We start from the raw sequence: 17657 nt of genomic DNA on the forward strand, positions 1-17657 counted from the left end.
AGTCTGACTGTACAGAGAGCATCTGTGAACATCAGTTTTCTAGACTTGCCCTGACTTATTCTTAGTCTGATTAATGCTCTCCTTTCCAAGCCTGTCCCTTTAGGTAGGATGGCAATATCCCTGTAGGTTTGCAATGGATACTCTCTCCTTTTCCAGGTCATGAATTGAAAAGTGCTCTAGGAAATCTTCAAAGCCAAGAATACGATTGTATAACTTGACTGATTTAAACTTCATCACAACTTTAGTTCTGACCTGCCTCTGTGTTCCTTGCTCACCATCATGCTGTTTGATCACTAACTTTCTCTAATAAACCTCTGATGTGTTTTACAAACAAGTGTATTTATACTAACATCAAATTAGAAACCAGTGAACTCTGAAGGCGATTATTGCATTTTATTTTGCATTTTGTTTGCGTTTTCAGAGTAAGGGGGACACAATACAAATGCAAGCCAGACTTGCGTTTTAATCAAATCCTGAGATGCACCAAACAATTCAAAACTATTGACCATTGAGTGAACTAATGTTTCCTTCTGAAGAGACAATTAGGTTTTATTTGCAAAAATTAGATCCTACTTACAAGTTCAACCATTGGATTGCTGCATAGCAAACCTGGCAGTGTTTGCAGATGGTAGGAAAGTGCCAATGAGTGATTCTGGCAACATGCCTTAGCACAGTGCCAGTTGGGGAAGACTGCAGCCGTCGGACACTTTAAGCCTTTTAGAGGCAGAAAACACTCATGCAATTCTCTTCGTTTGTCTGGGGAATACCGATTTTCCACCAAGCGTTATATCAACACCCGAACAGCAAGAGGGCCTTGGAGACAGTCATATGAATGGGCTAGAGATGAGCCTGCTCAGTGGGAGAAATATTGCACCACTAGGGCAGGGAAGCCTTTTTGTATGGAACCTGCTCTGGTCCCATCCTTTGAAAAGACACCAGAACAACTTTCAAAGCTGCTTCCAGAGGCTTCAAGAAGAGACAAAACCTTTAAAGAGCATCCTCTCAGTAGCAAACAGTTAATTCAGCTGTTGTTCAACTCTTCTGAACAGGAAAAATTATGTCAAACAGGCTTTTCCTGACCGACAGCGATTTCTGATTTTCTGTGAGGCCTGTCATAGATTTTCTTTAAACACTGAAAATACTTATGAATATAATTTCCTGCTAGTTGCATTCAACATAAAATGAAGGATGTATGAATATATTACTATTACTATAATCAATTCAACCAGTAACTCGAAAAGTGGATCTTTGTGCTGTTAAGAGAGTGAAATAAATGAGATTTCTCACCTTTGATAAATTTGTTGAATTTCATAAAAAAACAACAGATTTTTTTTTTTTTTTTCTGTATGACCGGCTGTGATCAGAGCCAATCAGCTTGGCCAACTCTGATCTCTGGCTGGTTTATAGGTGCATCTCTTAAAAAAAATGACACCAAAAGAAGCACTTTCTGATGTGGTTACCATTGGATTTATGTCTGTATGAATGTAAATAGCAGCTGCAAAGCCACCAGTGAGCAGACATTCCAGTGTCAACAAACTGGAGCTCTGGCAAACTCTAGCCAAACCATACATCACCGATACAAATGCACCGTCACGTTTTAATTTTTCTGTCAAAACCTACATTTACATGGACATAAGTAATCGGAATAAAGGGCCGATCTGAATAAAAATGTGTCATGTCATCACGCCAGTCTGAATGTTGTGATCAGATTAAGTTCAGTTGGAATGAAATTGTATTTCAAATAAGACAGGTGGTTTATGCCGATTGATATCCCGATCAGCATGCATGTAAACACTTGTCTAATCAAGTTCTTCTGAACATAGCAAACTCACCTGAATGAGCACGTGCGCCCCACCTTCAATGTGACCTATTTCCACTTTGAGTGGAAACAGTAGGAGATATTCCTTCTGTGGGTGTTTTTAAAGGAGATCTGACTTTTAACTGTGCATATAAATGGTAAACATGGTAAATGGACTGAACTTATACAGCACTTTTCCAATCATACTGACCACTCAAAGCTTTAAACTAGAGCCACATTCACCCAATCGCACTCACAAACGAGCACCCATTCATACATCAATACGCAGCTCAGTAGACCAGTAGGGGTTAAGTGCCATGCCCAGGGGCACATCAAATGTGAAATAAGAAGCTGGAATCGAACCCACCCAATTGCAAGATGAGTACTCTACCCAATGAGCCACAATCGGCCACTACTATTGCACTACTGTGCAATTCTATTCAAGACACTGTGCAATATTACTGTTAAATAATCCTGTTTAATAAGCGACTTCAGCTGTATAGATATCTCACTACCTCACTGTTCCTCTTACCTGGTACCACTTAATGTAAAACGTCATTCCATTTGTATATAAGTCACCTGAGTGTACATAAGTCACCCTAAATATCTGCTTTACTTCCCCTGTAATTTTTATTTTTTTTGTGATACACTGTACATATGTGGACACACTGTAGATGCCATATACCTTATGCACCTTTCCTCCTTTTGGCACCTTTCTTTTTTGTCTGTTAAGCCGATGTGTGACAAGTAAATTTCTCCACTGTAAGATCAATAAAGCCCTATCTTATCTTATCTTATCTTATCTATGTTTGAGCGGTTCTACTCCAAATAAAGCCAGGTGCATATAAGCGCACATTCAGAGTTGATTAATTGACTTTGAGCTCATATAAATGGTACGATTCGATTATTTTTCGTTTTTAATCTGAATGCATTTAAATCCAATCGTGAAATATTGTGCATGGAAACATGGCCATTGAGCACCACCAACCCACCATTAAGTCATAGTGGAGCTGAACAGATGGGATCCAATTCTATGTTGTTGGAGCCTCACGTTTTCTCCAACTGAGCATCATCTGTAAAGCTCCTGTCAAAATGTTCCTCCCTATATGCTCCTCACAATACAGAAGACCAAGAAGTAGAGGGGGTTCAGTTAGGTATTAATAATAATTTATTGGCGGTTTATGAAGAAATGTCTAGTGCCTCAATCTGTGCAGGGACAGATGAACAGCTTCAAGCAGAATTTTAAAGTCAAGAAGCTACAAATCAGTCTGCAGAGCAACCTAAAGTGACTGTAAAATTAAACGGCAATGAAAGTGTGAGAAGCTTCTGTGTTTGTTTTATTTTTTTTATGCTGACAACGTTTTTTGAATGCTAATATTAGGAGCAGCTCTCACATTCTCTTCTAAAAAATCCTCTTTATTCAGTTTATTAAAAAAATTAGCAGTGATGCAATTAAAATGAAAAAGGGGTGCTATATCATTGCAAGGGAGTTTAGAAGTACCTCCTTAAATTTGTCGTTGGAGAAACATTTAATATGAAGTCAAGACCAATTTATAGATTGGAGAAAATGACATTTTGATCCTGACCAATGATCTTAAGGGTCATGATCTAACTAGGTTTCCATCTATGAATCCCCTTATTCTTGGATTTGGCTTGATTTTCACTGAAAAGAGCCTCATTTTGTAATCTGTATTAGACACATGTGAAAGTAGCATATACTTAGCAATAACGATGTCATTTTAGTTGTCTGATTGCTTAGGGACTTTATCAAATAAACGTGTTCTCATTTGAGCTGTTCAAATTTTCATCATACATCGTTAAAATCATCACCAAATGACTTCTGGTGTGGCGACACTAATCATCCTAATAAAGAGAAGCATTTTACACCAGGAAGTCTGCAAGGGACATTCATTTTTAATACGTGACTTGATTCTTATTGCTGTTCCCATCTTTTGACTTCCTTTTAGACTCCTCTTCTCATATTTGACCCATCTTGTGTCTTAAACAGGCTGAGGGCTTATTTTTAGAAAAAAAGGAGCTGGGCAACGTTATAGGGGTACCTCTGAAAAGCCCTGTCCGTGTCTGGTTGTATCAGCAGTATTGTCTTGAGTGGTTGGTGTCACAACACATCATGATCATATACCAAGTGGAATAACAGAGGATTACAGGAAGGGTCTCTGCTAATTAATACAGAGCTTCATCCTGTGATTAACAGTTTAAGAGATTAAGTACAGATCCTCAAAGAAATATCAAATGGTTGGTATTGAAGGTGGCTTACATTATCAATAGCGCAAATAAATGTAAACTAACAGAGACTCTCATATGGAGATTGGGAATCCTAAGTGAAAGTAATTTTTGATGCAACGCCTAAACTGTGTATGACATCAAAATGTTTTTTTTTTTAAGTCAAACAGAGTTTGCCACATGTGCATAACAGATTGAAGAGAAATCTCAAGGTAAAATTAAGAATACCTGTATATATATACATTTGTACTCCTAGTCTTCCGCTCATCTGGGACTGGGTCGTGGGGCGGCAGACTCAGCAGAGATTCCCTAGACTTCCTTCTACCCAGACACCTCCTCCAGCTCCTCTGGGGAAAGCCCGAGACGTTCCCAGGCCAGTCTAGGACACAGACTCTCCAGTGTCCTCTGAACAGTCTGAACCGCATGTGCTCGTCTCTAGACCAGAGCGTAAAATACTGCAACTGATCGAACTTGGGCTGGATGACTTTGCACTGAGCACAGATGCTTTAAAACAGCTTTAAATCTTTAGTGATTGTTGTGGCATTAGAATCATCGAACATAAAAAAACAACATATTATGGACTAGTCAAACCTGGATTTGAATATTTTCCATTATGACAGATTCTTGTTTGTGATTTGCAAAACTGTCATTTGCAACGAAAAGGGAGATTTCTTGTTTTCCAAAACAAAATTACTAAAATTTCATCTCGTTTTGGTGAACCCATTACTTTGTATAATCTCTCATAAACTAGATGCGTCCTCAAAGTCCTTATAGTAACGATCATGGTTTGATGGTAATAGCCTGGGGTATGCATCACTTTAAAGTTTTGAAGTGGAGCATAAGCAGAGATGTGACTCCAAGCTTAAAAAGAAAAAGAAGTGAGCAGATGAGGGCATAATTATAAGATCATTCAGCTGCTAAATAAATGTTTCCCTTCTTTGTCATTATAGCCAGGACTAAAACTGCAGCTCTGGAAAAACAAAATTATAGTCAACTATGTGTCATAACTTTACCGGGATGATAAAGCAGAGAAGCTCTGGATTGCAGAAAATGGCCCTGGTGTTGATTAGGTCCTCCTCCAAAAAAATAAAAAATAAAGTTCATTTGTCAACAACACTGTTGAGAATCACATTATTTTAATCCTGAGCGATTCCCTCTGCTGTGTCATCTTGTATGGAAACAAGCGTAATTAAAATCCAACAGTCGCCTCCTTCAGGGTTTACTCTAACATGAGCAAGGCTGATGAATAAGTAGAGTACTGCTGATGGCTTCCCTTATCTAAACCCACAGTTTGGTACACTCTTCTGAATTAAATGCTCAGACAAAAACAGAAGACAATAGGCTGTGATTACTTCAGCCACTCCAGACAGAAAGAATAGAGACATTAAAATGGAGCACTAATGTTTGCCCAAGTGCGGCTGGGTGAGAAGAAAGCGAGAGAATTATGCAGCACTTTGCTCTATTGTGTCTTTGGCGCTGTCAGCAGCAGTTACAGGCGGCTGTTTGAATCTGTTCACCTCTGTGGACATGCTGACAATCCCCACCGCTTGCCTCGGGATGCAGGAGAACACGTGAGTGTGAGTCTTAAAAAGCGCTTGCAACATTTGCATAATCCGTCTACCTTCAGTTTCCATGGCCACTGCAGGCCCATGTATGCATTGACGTGTGTGCGCTTGCATCCGTTACAGCATAGCGGTTCGATAACCCGTGTGTTTTTGCAGAAGAAGCACCATCACTGCTTGTGTGGATTTAGTGAGCCAGAAAAGCAGAGTAACATCAAAAGGGAAATAACCGGGGACTATTTATTTAACAGATACACACTCTCACACACATGAGCCCAGCGCTGCTCTGCTGCAGGGTTTTCTATTGCATCAGTCAGAAGGAGAGGCTCCCCGGCTCCTAGAGAGGAAGGAGGGTGATAACCAATCCTGAATGAGCTGCAGACCAGCAGCAGAGAGGGGCACAATGAAAAAAAAAGAACAGCCTAGGTGTTTGTCACCAGCTGAACGGGAGGGAAGAAAAGAGAGCTGCTACTGTGCATAATAGAAAGGTAAGAAAATATCGTAAATGCAAGCCATGCATTTATTTGTGCATATTCAAATCTTAGCTCCATTTTTTTTGTCCCCAATATGCGCCACTTTTGTCAGTGCCTGTGTCACAAAGCAAATAGCAGTTATGAGGGCAGTGAAAAGAGGCCATTTAGCCCTCTTTTCTGAAGATTTAAGAATCCAGGGAAGAACATTTCACTGAATCAGGTAGCGATTGCAACAGGGTTTGGATGACTTTTTCTAACTGAAGATATTTAGACGTTCCCCAGACTATTCTTTAACAGTTTTCATTGTAATACACTGGATATTATACTACAAAAAAAAATAATAATGTTGAAAATGGTAATTTCACGGTTTTTGACAGTTCTTGCCAGTCGAAAAAAAAATTTCAGATAATTTAACACATGTTAATATCAGACAAAGATATTCCCTCAACCCCCACAGTTGAGCATTCTGCTGTCCAGATTTATCACACATAGACGCAAAAGGAAAAGTGTAACCAACAAGGCACATATAGACGCAAAAGGAGTTTCTGATAACTGTATCTTTCTGCTACCGAGCACCTGGACAGACTGCATTCAAATGTTCTGCACTCCCAGAAACTCTAAGTACACAAATAAAATTATTTAAGGGCTAAACAAGTGATGTTATCATAGGCAGTTGTACCTGTGAAACTTTCTCTTTTGATTATGTTGTTCTTTCTATATCTCTTTCTGCAGGCATAGAAGCAGACTCCGAGGATGTTAACTTGCACTCTTTTTCCTCTGCTCTATTTTTCTCACCTTGTCTCCATTTTAACATTTTGCCTCATCGTTTTCTCTGCCTTCCTTTCTCTTTTATCTTTCCGTGTCCATTTCCATTGAATTGGAAATAATCCCAAATAATATCCAATAAACGTTTTTGCATACATATCAAGCGGAGCACTATAGCGAAAGCAGTAATGCTCCACATGTGAAAGCAAATCTGTTGGGCTCTCTTTGAGACAGCAATTCATAGTGCTACACAGCCAGACAGGACACAAAAAAAACACATAAATAAAAAAGGGCTAAAAAAAAAGTTAATTTTGCATGTGTCCTCTCTAAGATCAAGTCTAGAAAAACAACCTGTTGCTCCACTTTTTTTACAAAAAGAGGGAAAGAAATATTTATATTCTTTTCAAGTGAAGTGTCTGACATTGTTCCTATTTGCATAATGTAAACAGTGTTCATCTTCAAGAATCAAGCTTTTGGCCTGGCTGTAATCTGCATACATTTACATAACAAGGGGCTGACGACTAAATACTTGCATAATGCATTTTAACTTGGATAAACCGCATAAGTGCAGAGAGGATTTTTTTTATGTGAAACCTCTCTTTTCAGGGGACTTTATTAAGAATTTTTATATTCTGATTTGCTTATAGAGCAGGACATATGTGTATTTGTAGTAAATATGTTCACTGCATGTTAATTTTCCAAGTGACTCTACCGTGTGTGTGTGTGTGTGTGTGTGTGTGTGTGTGTTTTGTACGTTTGTGACCAAATTTTATTTTGACCTTGATAATCTCTTATTAATGTAGATTTTGCAACTTGATCTGTTATTCATGAATTTCATTTACTGAATGTTCAAAGATATACATACATGTTTTACAAGCTTAATGATGTAATGTTGTAATAAATTGATTTATATTTAGGGCAGATCAAAAATATACAAGACATGCACACTGCAGCGCCCTAGTAGTCATGAACAAAAACACAGGGTGTTTCAGAAATCTCTTAGTTCATCTAAGTAGACAACTCAGTCTGGCTAATCTCAGCTCATCTCTCTGCCCATCTGCCCAGGAATGCAACCTTTAGATAAACCTCCAACACTGAACAGTTCATCTTCCTAATCAATGGTTTTACCTAATTTAACATAATAGCCTTAAATTTTCTTTTTAAAAAATCTTGAAGAAAACAAAGCAAGGATGGATTCTAGAATATGTGCATTTGATGGTTTTAAACCGTCTTGTTTTTAAAAAATCTGTATATCCAAGAAGTAAATCCGTACACTAAACAAAACCTACGGCATGACCACCCACAGATCCTTTTACAGCTGTATAAATTTCCATTAATCAGTTAATTTTCATCTGAAAACTCAACATTACATATACATATATATATATATATATATATATATATACATACATATCCATCCATCCATCCATTTTCCAAACCGCTTTATCCCTCATGGGGTCGCGGGGGTTGCTGGTGCCTATCTCCAGCGTTCTCTGGGCGAGAGGCGGGGTACACCCTGGACAGGTCGCCAGTCTGTCGCAGGGCAACACAGAGGGACAAACAGGACAAACAACCATTCACGCACACACTCACACCTAAGGACAATTTGGAGAAGCCAATTAACCTAACAGTCATGTTTTTGGTCTGTGGGAGGAAGCCGGAGTACCCGGAGAGAACCCACGCATGCACAGGGAGAACATGCAAACTCCATGCAGAAAGATCCAGGGGTGTACTCGAACCCAGGACCTTCTTGCTGCAAGGCAACAGCGCTACCCACTGCACCACTGCGCAGCCATTATTATATATATATATATATATATATATATATATATATATATATATATAATATATACATATATGTATACATATATGTATAGGATATACAGAATGTAGTATAAAAGAATAGATATATATAGATAGATATAAGATATATAAAGAGCAGAGAAGAGATATATAATATAGATAGATAATATATATATACATACATATAAAGACATACAACATACATATATATATATATATATATATACATACATACATACACATACATAAATACATATATATCTATATATATATATATATATATATATATATATATATATATATATATATTTATTAACATCAGGGATGTTGCAATTATTGCTTTGTTCAGCAGCTAACATCAGGAACTAATCTGATGTGATTTTAGGTTAGCTGCTTGGAGCTGTGCAGCCAAACTTTTTGCGTGACAGCTAAAAATGAGTTTTCTCTGAAATTATTTTTTTTTTCAACCTTTACAACAATATTTAGAACTGAAGAAACATGGTACTGTGATACTCGCTGTTGTCTTTGCCATTTGGCCCGCTCTAGATCTGTTCTAAGACAGTTTTCAGTTTAGAGGACAGCTGTACAAAAGGCAGCTAAAACTCTAGTTATTGAGTTTTACAACACTCAATACAAACGTAAGTTTATGAGAAATGTTCATCCGTACACAATTAACTTGAACTGAATTGAAACGTTTCAAAATTTTCAAAAGAATTTCCATGGAAACAGAAGAAACAGACTACCTAGCATTTCCGCTAACTATTCTTGATAAAAAGATTGTCAACAAGGATAAGATGTGAATTCACTGAAGATTGCTGCTGTATGTATGAAGATATAAATCTGGAAACAAAAGGAAATCCTGCAGAAACACCTGAGACTAAACATATGTTGCTGTCCATTAAAATGTACTATACCACGATATTCTGAACACCAGTGGTAAGTGAGTGAAGTGGGCGAGGTTAGGATGTATTACCAATAAAATGTTATCTGGTGTTTCATTCTTAAGATATTACATTGGTGTTAATGATTCATGGGATAGGGAATGGGCATCTAAAGTTGCTCATGTAATCTTTCTAATTAGGACATCTCATCCATCTTCTTCTGCTTATTAGTTCAGGCAATGAGTGTAACAGATTCAGGAGAAAAACTCAGACATCCCAAATGTAGGCGCCCAGGAGGCATATTGATCAAAAGTCTGAATTTCCTCATCTGGCTCCTTTCGATGCGGAGAAGCAGCAGCAACAGCGTTACGCCATGTCTCCCACGGAGTTCTTTGCTATCTCTAAGGTCGAGCCCCGCCACTCAAGGGAGTAAGCTAATTTCAGCGACCTGTACTCGGGATCACATTCTCATGAGCCAACATCTCTTCGCCACAGCTGGGTGCATAGACAGACCCAATTTTTTTTTGTTTTGCTTGTTGGTTTAGCCGTTTCTCGCCCATGACTGGTTGATGCAGCGCCCACATTACTGCAGATCAATCCGTATGTTCACCGGCCGCTCCATATCATCACTCATGAACAAGACACCAAGATACTTGAACATGAACAAGACACCAAGATACTTGAACTCCTCTCCATGTGGCAAAGACTGACTGCTACCTAAGGGAACACTCCAGCATTTCCTGGATGAGAACCAGATTTAGAGGAGCTGATTGTCATCCCTACCCCCTTCCCAGCACATCCCTAGTTGAGATATCCATTAACTGAAGCACAGCCAGTCTCAGACTGTTTTGCCTAATTCAAACACATTTTAATGTAAAGGTAGACAAGTATTACAATACAACTCGCAACAAGTGTGTTCTAAAGCAACAAAAAACTGGGGAAAATAAAGCTGAGTCTAAAAGCACAACATAGCAATGGACAAAGCGCCATAGAGACAATATGACAATGTACTTGCTGTGGTTGAATGTTTTAATCCCTCATAATGCATTCCTGTTGCGTCAACCATCTCTAAAAGCTGCACAACATTCCCAACCAAATTCATTGTTGCAGTTGTATACTAACTTTCACTGGCCCAGCTTGTATAAACTGTATAACAGTTGTTGTTTTTCAGCCACAGGAAGGTGAAAGCTGAAGTGGAGAATAAGAGGTTATAACACAGACACACAGGGTGGTAGCTTGATACATTCTCTGCTGGCTTTGGATTTATTCCCTCTGCCTTATCCTGTGACATTTTAATGCTAGTTCCAGCAAACATTTTACATCCCATTTAATCCCAAAGCAGCAGTTTTTCCTTTTTGTTCCATCACAGAAAATCCTTCAGAAGAGTTTATATTCGCTGTGTCAGCATTAGCTCCGCGAGAAGCATTTAGGTATCGAGTTATTTTACGGTTAAGATGCTGAGAGCGGCAGTAAGAGCTTATGATAGCAGGTGCTCTACAACATCAGACGGGGCGTGCCAACATACAGGTCAGAGCACAATTATTTAGTCAAGGTGAAGGTGGAAATAACTTTGAAAAAATACTTTTTTTTTTGTCAATATTTGTATTCGTATTGCTGATTTAGTGCTCTAAAGGGGAGCAGAAATGTCAGGACAAGCTCAGATTTCTAATCCTTTTATGTATCTTTTAAACTTTAGGTGTAATCTAGTGACCAAACTAGCTGCTGTTGACTTGAGATAATATTAACTAGAAATATTTTAATGGCTATATTGTTAGATGCGCAGATCATATCTAAACATCCCTGACTTTGATTGACCTGATCTGAATAAGGCAATAAAATCCTCCGTGTGTGAAGCTGAAACCAGTTCCAGTTGGAGTGCAAAAAAAAAATTTGCACTCCAAAAGTTGAGAAATGGGTAGAACCAGAATGTTTTAGATAACCTCATAACATTTTTACTAAATTTCCCTGTAAGTCTGGCCTGTGATTGCTATAATTTGCTGCCCATTTCAGTAGTAGAATTCAATGAGGCCACACTCCGAGAAGCATGGAAGTGATTCAAAGATCCTGGACGCAGACCATGTGTTTGTAGCAGTGTGGGCGTGAAGTTGGCTTCAACTCAACACATCCCGTCTCCCACATTTTCTGTCAATGACTAAGCTGTGTAATTGAGTCAAGATTGCATTAACATTAGCAATGAAAAGATTAGGGCATGAATAACCTCTTCCCGCTGACTGACTTTCACAGCTGTCTCCATTTGTGCACTGAGGGCGGCACAGTGTTCATCTTCAGCTAATGAAACCCCAAGTGTAATTACCCCAAGGGCTGAGCACCTTCAAACTCACAACCGAGACATTTAGTGCAACTGTACACCTTTAATGTGCTAAAATGATGCATAAAATATGCTAGATGCACAGCAGATGCAGAGAGAATAAGTATGCATTAATGTTTAAGTCAGCTAGGGTGAAAAGTCAGGTGAAATTATTTAGGATGCATCAAGACTTGGGCTGTCAGTATAAACTATTTTCAAATTAATATAATGAACTGTATCTAAATTAATTTAAAAATATAGCTTTACTTTATTAGCTTTTAATCCAATATTTTTGCAGCCCAATCTTTAACTAGTTTGATTATGCTATGTTTGTTAAGGTTACAGAATCATTACAGCACCTGACTTTGTGCTTTCCCTCCATTTCAAGCACACTGTTTCTAGAAACCAAATTGCCATGGTCAGGCACAAATAATAGAAGAAAATTGTGTAAGAAAACAGCGAAAGTCCAATGATAAACCTAAAAAATAAACAAATTCTCAAAAAGCATGGAAAACTCCCGATGAAGTGTACATTAATGAAGAACTTAAGACTCAAGTCTTTTGCACGGTACTTTATATCAAGGATTCAAATCATATGCAACCAAGCCTGTATGGGGGTGTTTTATTTTTAAATTGATTCTATTATCAGTGGAATTTCATCTTAGGACCCTATGCTCATCTCGTCTGTCCATAAGTAAGGTTACCCTGATTTTCCTGTAAATAACTTTAAAGATTGCATCAAAAAATAAACAATATATTTATTTTATTTGACAATGCAGCTTTAAATATCTTAAAAACACATCAATGCATCACATGAAAAGCTACCTGTGAACTTATTCTAGTTTTCATACTGAAGAGTAACCATTTAGCATTTTTCTTGTTGTTTTTCAGGCACTGAATGAACCAATATGTTGCCTTATGGGAAACAAGCTCAGACAAAAATGGTGATTATTTTATTACAAAATTGATTCACAATATTTTAGTAAGCCTAGCACACTATGCAACACACAAAGTATTGCAAGCATTTTTGTGTTACCATTTTCCCCCCTTTTTTGTTTTTGTTTACCTTTAGTGATTTTGACAAATCTTTACATGGGTGGATTTATTAAACAACATACAACAACAATACCGGTAAAAACCATAAAAAAGTTTCACAAGTCAGAGTTGGTGGATCTTCTTAAATCCAGTCATTATTAAATGATAAAAACAGACTGAAAAACCTAATCTTGCTGATATTCAGCTATCGTTTCTCTCACCACTCTGATATATGACCACCCATTTAAACATAGTCAATTAATTAGGTTGGAAGTTTGTTAAGTTTGCTAAATGTTAGCCTGGTTTATCCTCTAAAACCAGATTTATATTAGGAGGTTGTCCTCTTATTTCATAATTTTTTCCATACTGTGCAATGCACAAGTACCACTGGCAGCAAAACAGCACCACGGCACGATGCTACCACCACCATGCTTGACAACTGTTACAGTTTAAAAGCCCCATCTTGACTCAACATACTTGATCTCCTTATAGCCAAATAAGCCATAACAAGATGGAGGAAGGCTCAGCAATGTGTTGTGGGGCTATGGGGGCTTCTATTTCAACATAGGGCCAGGTTGGTTTGGAAACCCAAATTGAATTAACTCAGGTATTTGTTTCTGTTATCAAAATGATTTTTAATTAAACTTAGTTTGACAAAGTCTGACAAAGTAAATCAAAAGAATAAAGAGAAATCTTAAAAGGGGAAACACTTCACAGGACTCATATGAAATTGTAGTCATAAGCATATATTACTGACTCAAAGCCACAGCAACAAAGTTTCATTGTTTTCTTTGAAGCAAAGTGCATTATATTCACTATTTACCCTAATCATAATCTTATTAACAAATGCAACAACAAAAAATACGGAGTTAAATGTAAGCATAATCTATAAAACAGAAAGCTTGTAATGACTTCTGTTACCCAATGAGACTCATGGAAGATTTTAAAAGCTGACATAAAATTGCAGCAGCACGTAATGCAAGAGTTAAAACAGTTACCAGAAAAATTTCAGCCAACTATGTGACCAGCTCTAAATGCAATGGAGAAAAGGCAAGCGGGCATGCAAAGACACAATGGAGTTATCCTATTAAGAGACAAATGTGCACAGAGGCTCAGTTTTGCGCTGCGACACAAAAACAATGCTGGCACTGACCTTGAAGCTCCAGTAGTTTGGTTGTTGCTAAGGGGGATGAGAAAAACAAAGAGGGAGGAGGACAGAAGGGACAGGAGGGGTAAAAAGGGGAGAAACAGGATTGAGTGAGTAAGACTTTGTCCTCATGTATCAGGCTGTGAAATACCACACTAAGAACCAAAGAACAAAACAAGTGGTGGCTAGATCCAGAGCTGGGAGGAAAATTATGTTCTGTTACTCGGCTCCCATGTGAAAGTATGCAAGTGATAACACAACGTGGGACAAAGGAATAAAAGATAGCTGCCTCAACATGTCAACATCCTTTACATTGAAGAATATTTATGTTACGTTTGCATCCTTTTACAAGAGCATTTTCAAAGAGGTCTAATAAACCCTGGTCTGGAGTGCCAATTTGTTTACAGGTGATTTTAGACTAAACAAGACTGTTAAGGCCAATCCTTCCACAGAGGGGGTTGCTTCTTTGAGACTGCAGATAGAAACTCTTAAAAGAAAAGTTACCATCCTTATGAGAGAGAGAGAGAGAGAGAGAACTTAGTGTGACCATGCAGTATGGATACCGTATCTGGAGATTTAAAAAAAAGACACATAACCCCACTTTGAACAAACTCATTATTGGTTTCCCTTATGGGATTGTCTACGTGACAATGCTTTAGATATAATTTCCATGCTTCCAGCACTAGTAGTAACACCAAAAAGGTGTCTTTTCCCTACCACACCAATACTCTGGTACTCAACAACATGTGCATTTGTACAATTCATTCCTTCTTAAAGGTGCATAGCCACATTATTTGACCTTTTTAATTCATACGTCAGTAGCTCACTCTGGTTGTTTTTATGAAAGTTTAGCCTGTCCTGCTGGCATATTAGTTATTATTTTTTGGTGTTTTACACTTTATTTTTGCTCAATTTGTTAGTAAATAAAGCTATTCATGTTTATTTTTAATAACAGAGGAAGTACAATACTGCGAATGAGCAGCAGGAGACAAAAAGAAAGGAAGAAGCTAACGGCGATTAACATCTCCCAGCAAAACAATGTAGAATGGTCCAAGATCCAGTGAAAAAAAAAATCGCTGAAAGAATATATGATTCCAAGAGGGAAACACTGGAATGTCAATGGGAATACAATATGACCATTGGAGTTCACTGAAGCGGAGTCTAAACCTGCCGATTGCTCAGATGTGACTGCAGAGTTGTAAATGTTCTGATATGAGGCTCTTAAAATAGACTGAATTTAAAGTTATTTGAAGTTAAAACCACTCATGTGCTCTTATGCTAGAGTCACATTCACCCATTCACACTAACAACAGTTATGCACTGATACACAGACTGATGAGCTACGTGACGTTAAGGCCCTTGCTCAAGGGTACATCAACATGTGGAGGGGGGAAGCTGGAATCAAAATCACAAACTTCCCCAGTCAACCTGACATTAATGACCAGTCCAGGGGTCTGCAAACTGTGGCTCCAGAGCCATAAGTGGCTCTTTGGACCTTCCACAGTGGCTCTTAATAACTTTGGCTACGAATTGTGTTTATCATGGTATCTAAATGTCATCATGATAATAAATACAGGTTTTAGTGCCTTTAATTTCCACAACAGAATGACACTAAAAGTACCAGGAATATTTAATTTTAGAGCAATATCAATATCTTGTAATTAAGTTGGAAATTATGGATTTTTTAACATCACTATCCACATATAGACATCCCATATAACAAAGCTGTCCTCTTGCAATATGCAACATTTTTCCAAACAGCAGAAAAGTGATGTGAGGGAGGGGCAATGCAATACAAATCTATCGTTCAAAAAAAACTATCGAAAAATATGGTCGAACTTGTACTTTCCAATGGCATCTGATAAACAATCTTAAACAGTACAAACTGTATTTCTTTAGCCAGAATAATGCAGTTTCATACAAGATTGTTGGATGTTTGTTATTGGTTTATTGTACTTTAGAGTAATACGTAGCTATTACTTATTAATTGTTCAGAATTGTTCAATAACTTAAAACAATTTTTAGTTTTCTGCAATCTGTTACTGACCATCAATGCTGTAAGCATCAACCCAAATGTTCAGTTTGTTTTTGTAGTAGATTAAGATGTATATGAAATCTATATTGTTACATTTATGGGCCAAATCAGACATTTAAACTTTAAACATAAATTCTTCAGGTTTTCAAAAAAATTGTACCATTTAAATGGCCACATGAAATAGTACCGCTGATGCCAGGAAACCAATAAATAACAGTTTTTTTAAACAATCTTCTGGATGAGAAAATTACATCTTAATTATTGTGATGATGGCCAGATTAACTTACGTCACCCTTCGCTGCCATTGTAATAGATTTTTAATTGTGTGTAATAGCTTCTTGCAGTTAATCAACATTTACGCACACTTCATGCTTATTTTAATGATGCAGGCCCAGGCAGCTCCACAAACCGGTCTTATGGTGTCTATTAATGCAGAGCAAGCTGCTGTGGAGCCTGGAGCGGGATCGAAGCAAAGTGCACTTAATTCGAAAGCTGGCGATTTTATTTCATGTGCAAAGAAGCCTGGACATATCCAAATAAGAAACTAAATGATCTGAAGTTGTTCTTCTCCTAAACTGATCAAGACTAATTTGAAAATGTTTATCTCACAGGATATAGTAAGCTAGTGTGTTTGGTGTCTCTTTATGCAATGTTTTTGCAGGGTATGGGAAACAATAGATAATGTCAGCAGCCTCATTGGAAACTAATCAATAATGTTATTGAAAGTGAAATGTTTCACAGAGTCTTAGATGGAACACCAGCTTTCAACTTGCTATCTTCCTTATAACATCATGGCTCAGTCCAGTCATCTCTCACGTCTTCCATCACTAGTGAACCATGTATCAAGATACTTGGACTTTTCTGCTGAGTCTGACCTCCAACCTGCAGGGATTATTCTACCTTTTCCGGTAGAAACCCATGACCCTGGATTGAGAGGAGCTAAATCTTATCCCTGCTGTGAACCACTGCAGTGTGTACTGAATGTCATGGCGTGAAGATGCCAATAACACATCCCCTGCAAAAAGCCAAGATGAGTCACCTAAGGATCCCATATTATAAATTCTCCTCTCTACAACTGTGCCCAGAAAATCTATCAAACAGCATAGAAAGGACTTGTAATGTGGTGGTCAACTTTATAAGGAAGTCGTTTTTTTGCAGAAGATGCGGACATAACCTGACCCAGCATGTCCTCTTCCACAGCACGGTCAGAATCCTTTTTCAGGACCATGGATAACTCCTGTTAGAGAAAGAACCATAAAGATCTAACCTGTGTCCTTCGAATGCCATATTTGCAGGCTAGTTACGTCCCAGTGCGGCAACGAAGTTCGATAGTTGAAAGCAAATGTTGCTGACAAATGCCTCCTTTTCCTGAGGTTTGAGTGATGTGTCCAGTGTAACCTTCGTGGCGCACCACGAAGAGTTTGATGTGTTACACTTTTCGTGACACAATTAACGTTTAATGTTTTTAGGGGAGAATGCAGCTGTGTTAACCTCAAATGTCTGTTCATTTTATGAAGAAATTGTTAAATTACAAAAGTGCTCCGATGTTTCCGGAAAAGTCCGTTCCTGCTGCACTAACAGCCAGCTCACCTCATCAGCTGTCAACA

The 17657-nt window shown here is 38.0% G+C and overlaps 1 protein-coding gene across 15 annotated transcripts in view; it reads right to left on the minus strand.

Moving 5' to 3' along the window:
* zgc:114120 (uncharacterized protein LOC619267 homolog) overlaps positions 1-17657 on the minus strand; it is a 142675-nt gene that overhangs the window by 53208 nt on the left and 71810 nt on the right. For 12 of the 15 annotated variants that reach the window (XM_036142050.1, XM_036142052.1, XM_021316542.2 and 9 more), the window contains one exon: positions 14022-14048. The exons of the other annotated variants lie outside the window; for them this stretch is intronic. In XM_036142050.1, the coding sequence (XP_035997943.1) occupies positions 14022-14048 (27 nt within the window). The remainder of the gene's footprint in view (positions 1-14021; positions 14049-17657) is intronic. 15 annotated transcript variants of the gene reach the window in all.

The sequence above is a fragment of the Fundulus heteroclitus genome, chromosome 10 (genome assembly GCF_011125445.2).
Source record: "Fundulus heteroclitus isolate FHET01 chromosome 10, MU-UCD_Fhet_4.1, whole genome shotgun sequence".
In the NCBI taxonomy this organism is placed as follows: domain Eukaryota; kingdom Metazoa; phylum Chordata; class Actinopteri; order Cyprinodontiformes; family Fundulidae; genus Fundulus; species Fundulus heteroclitus.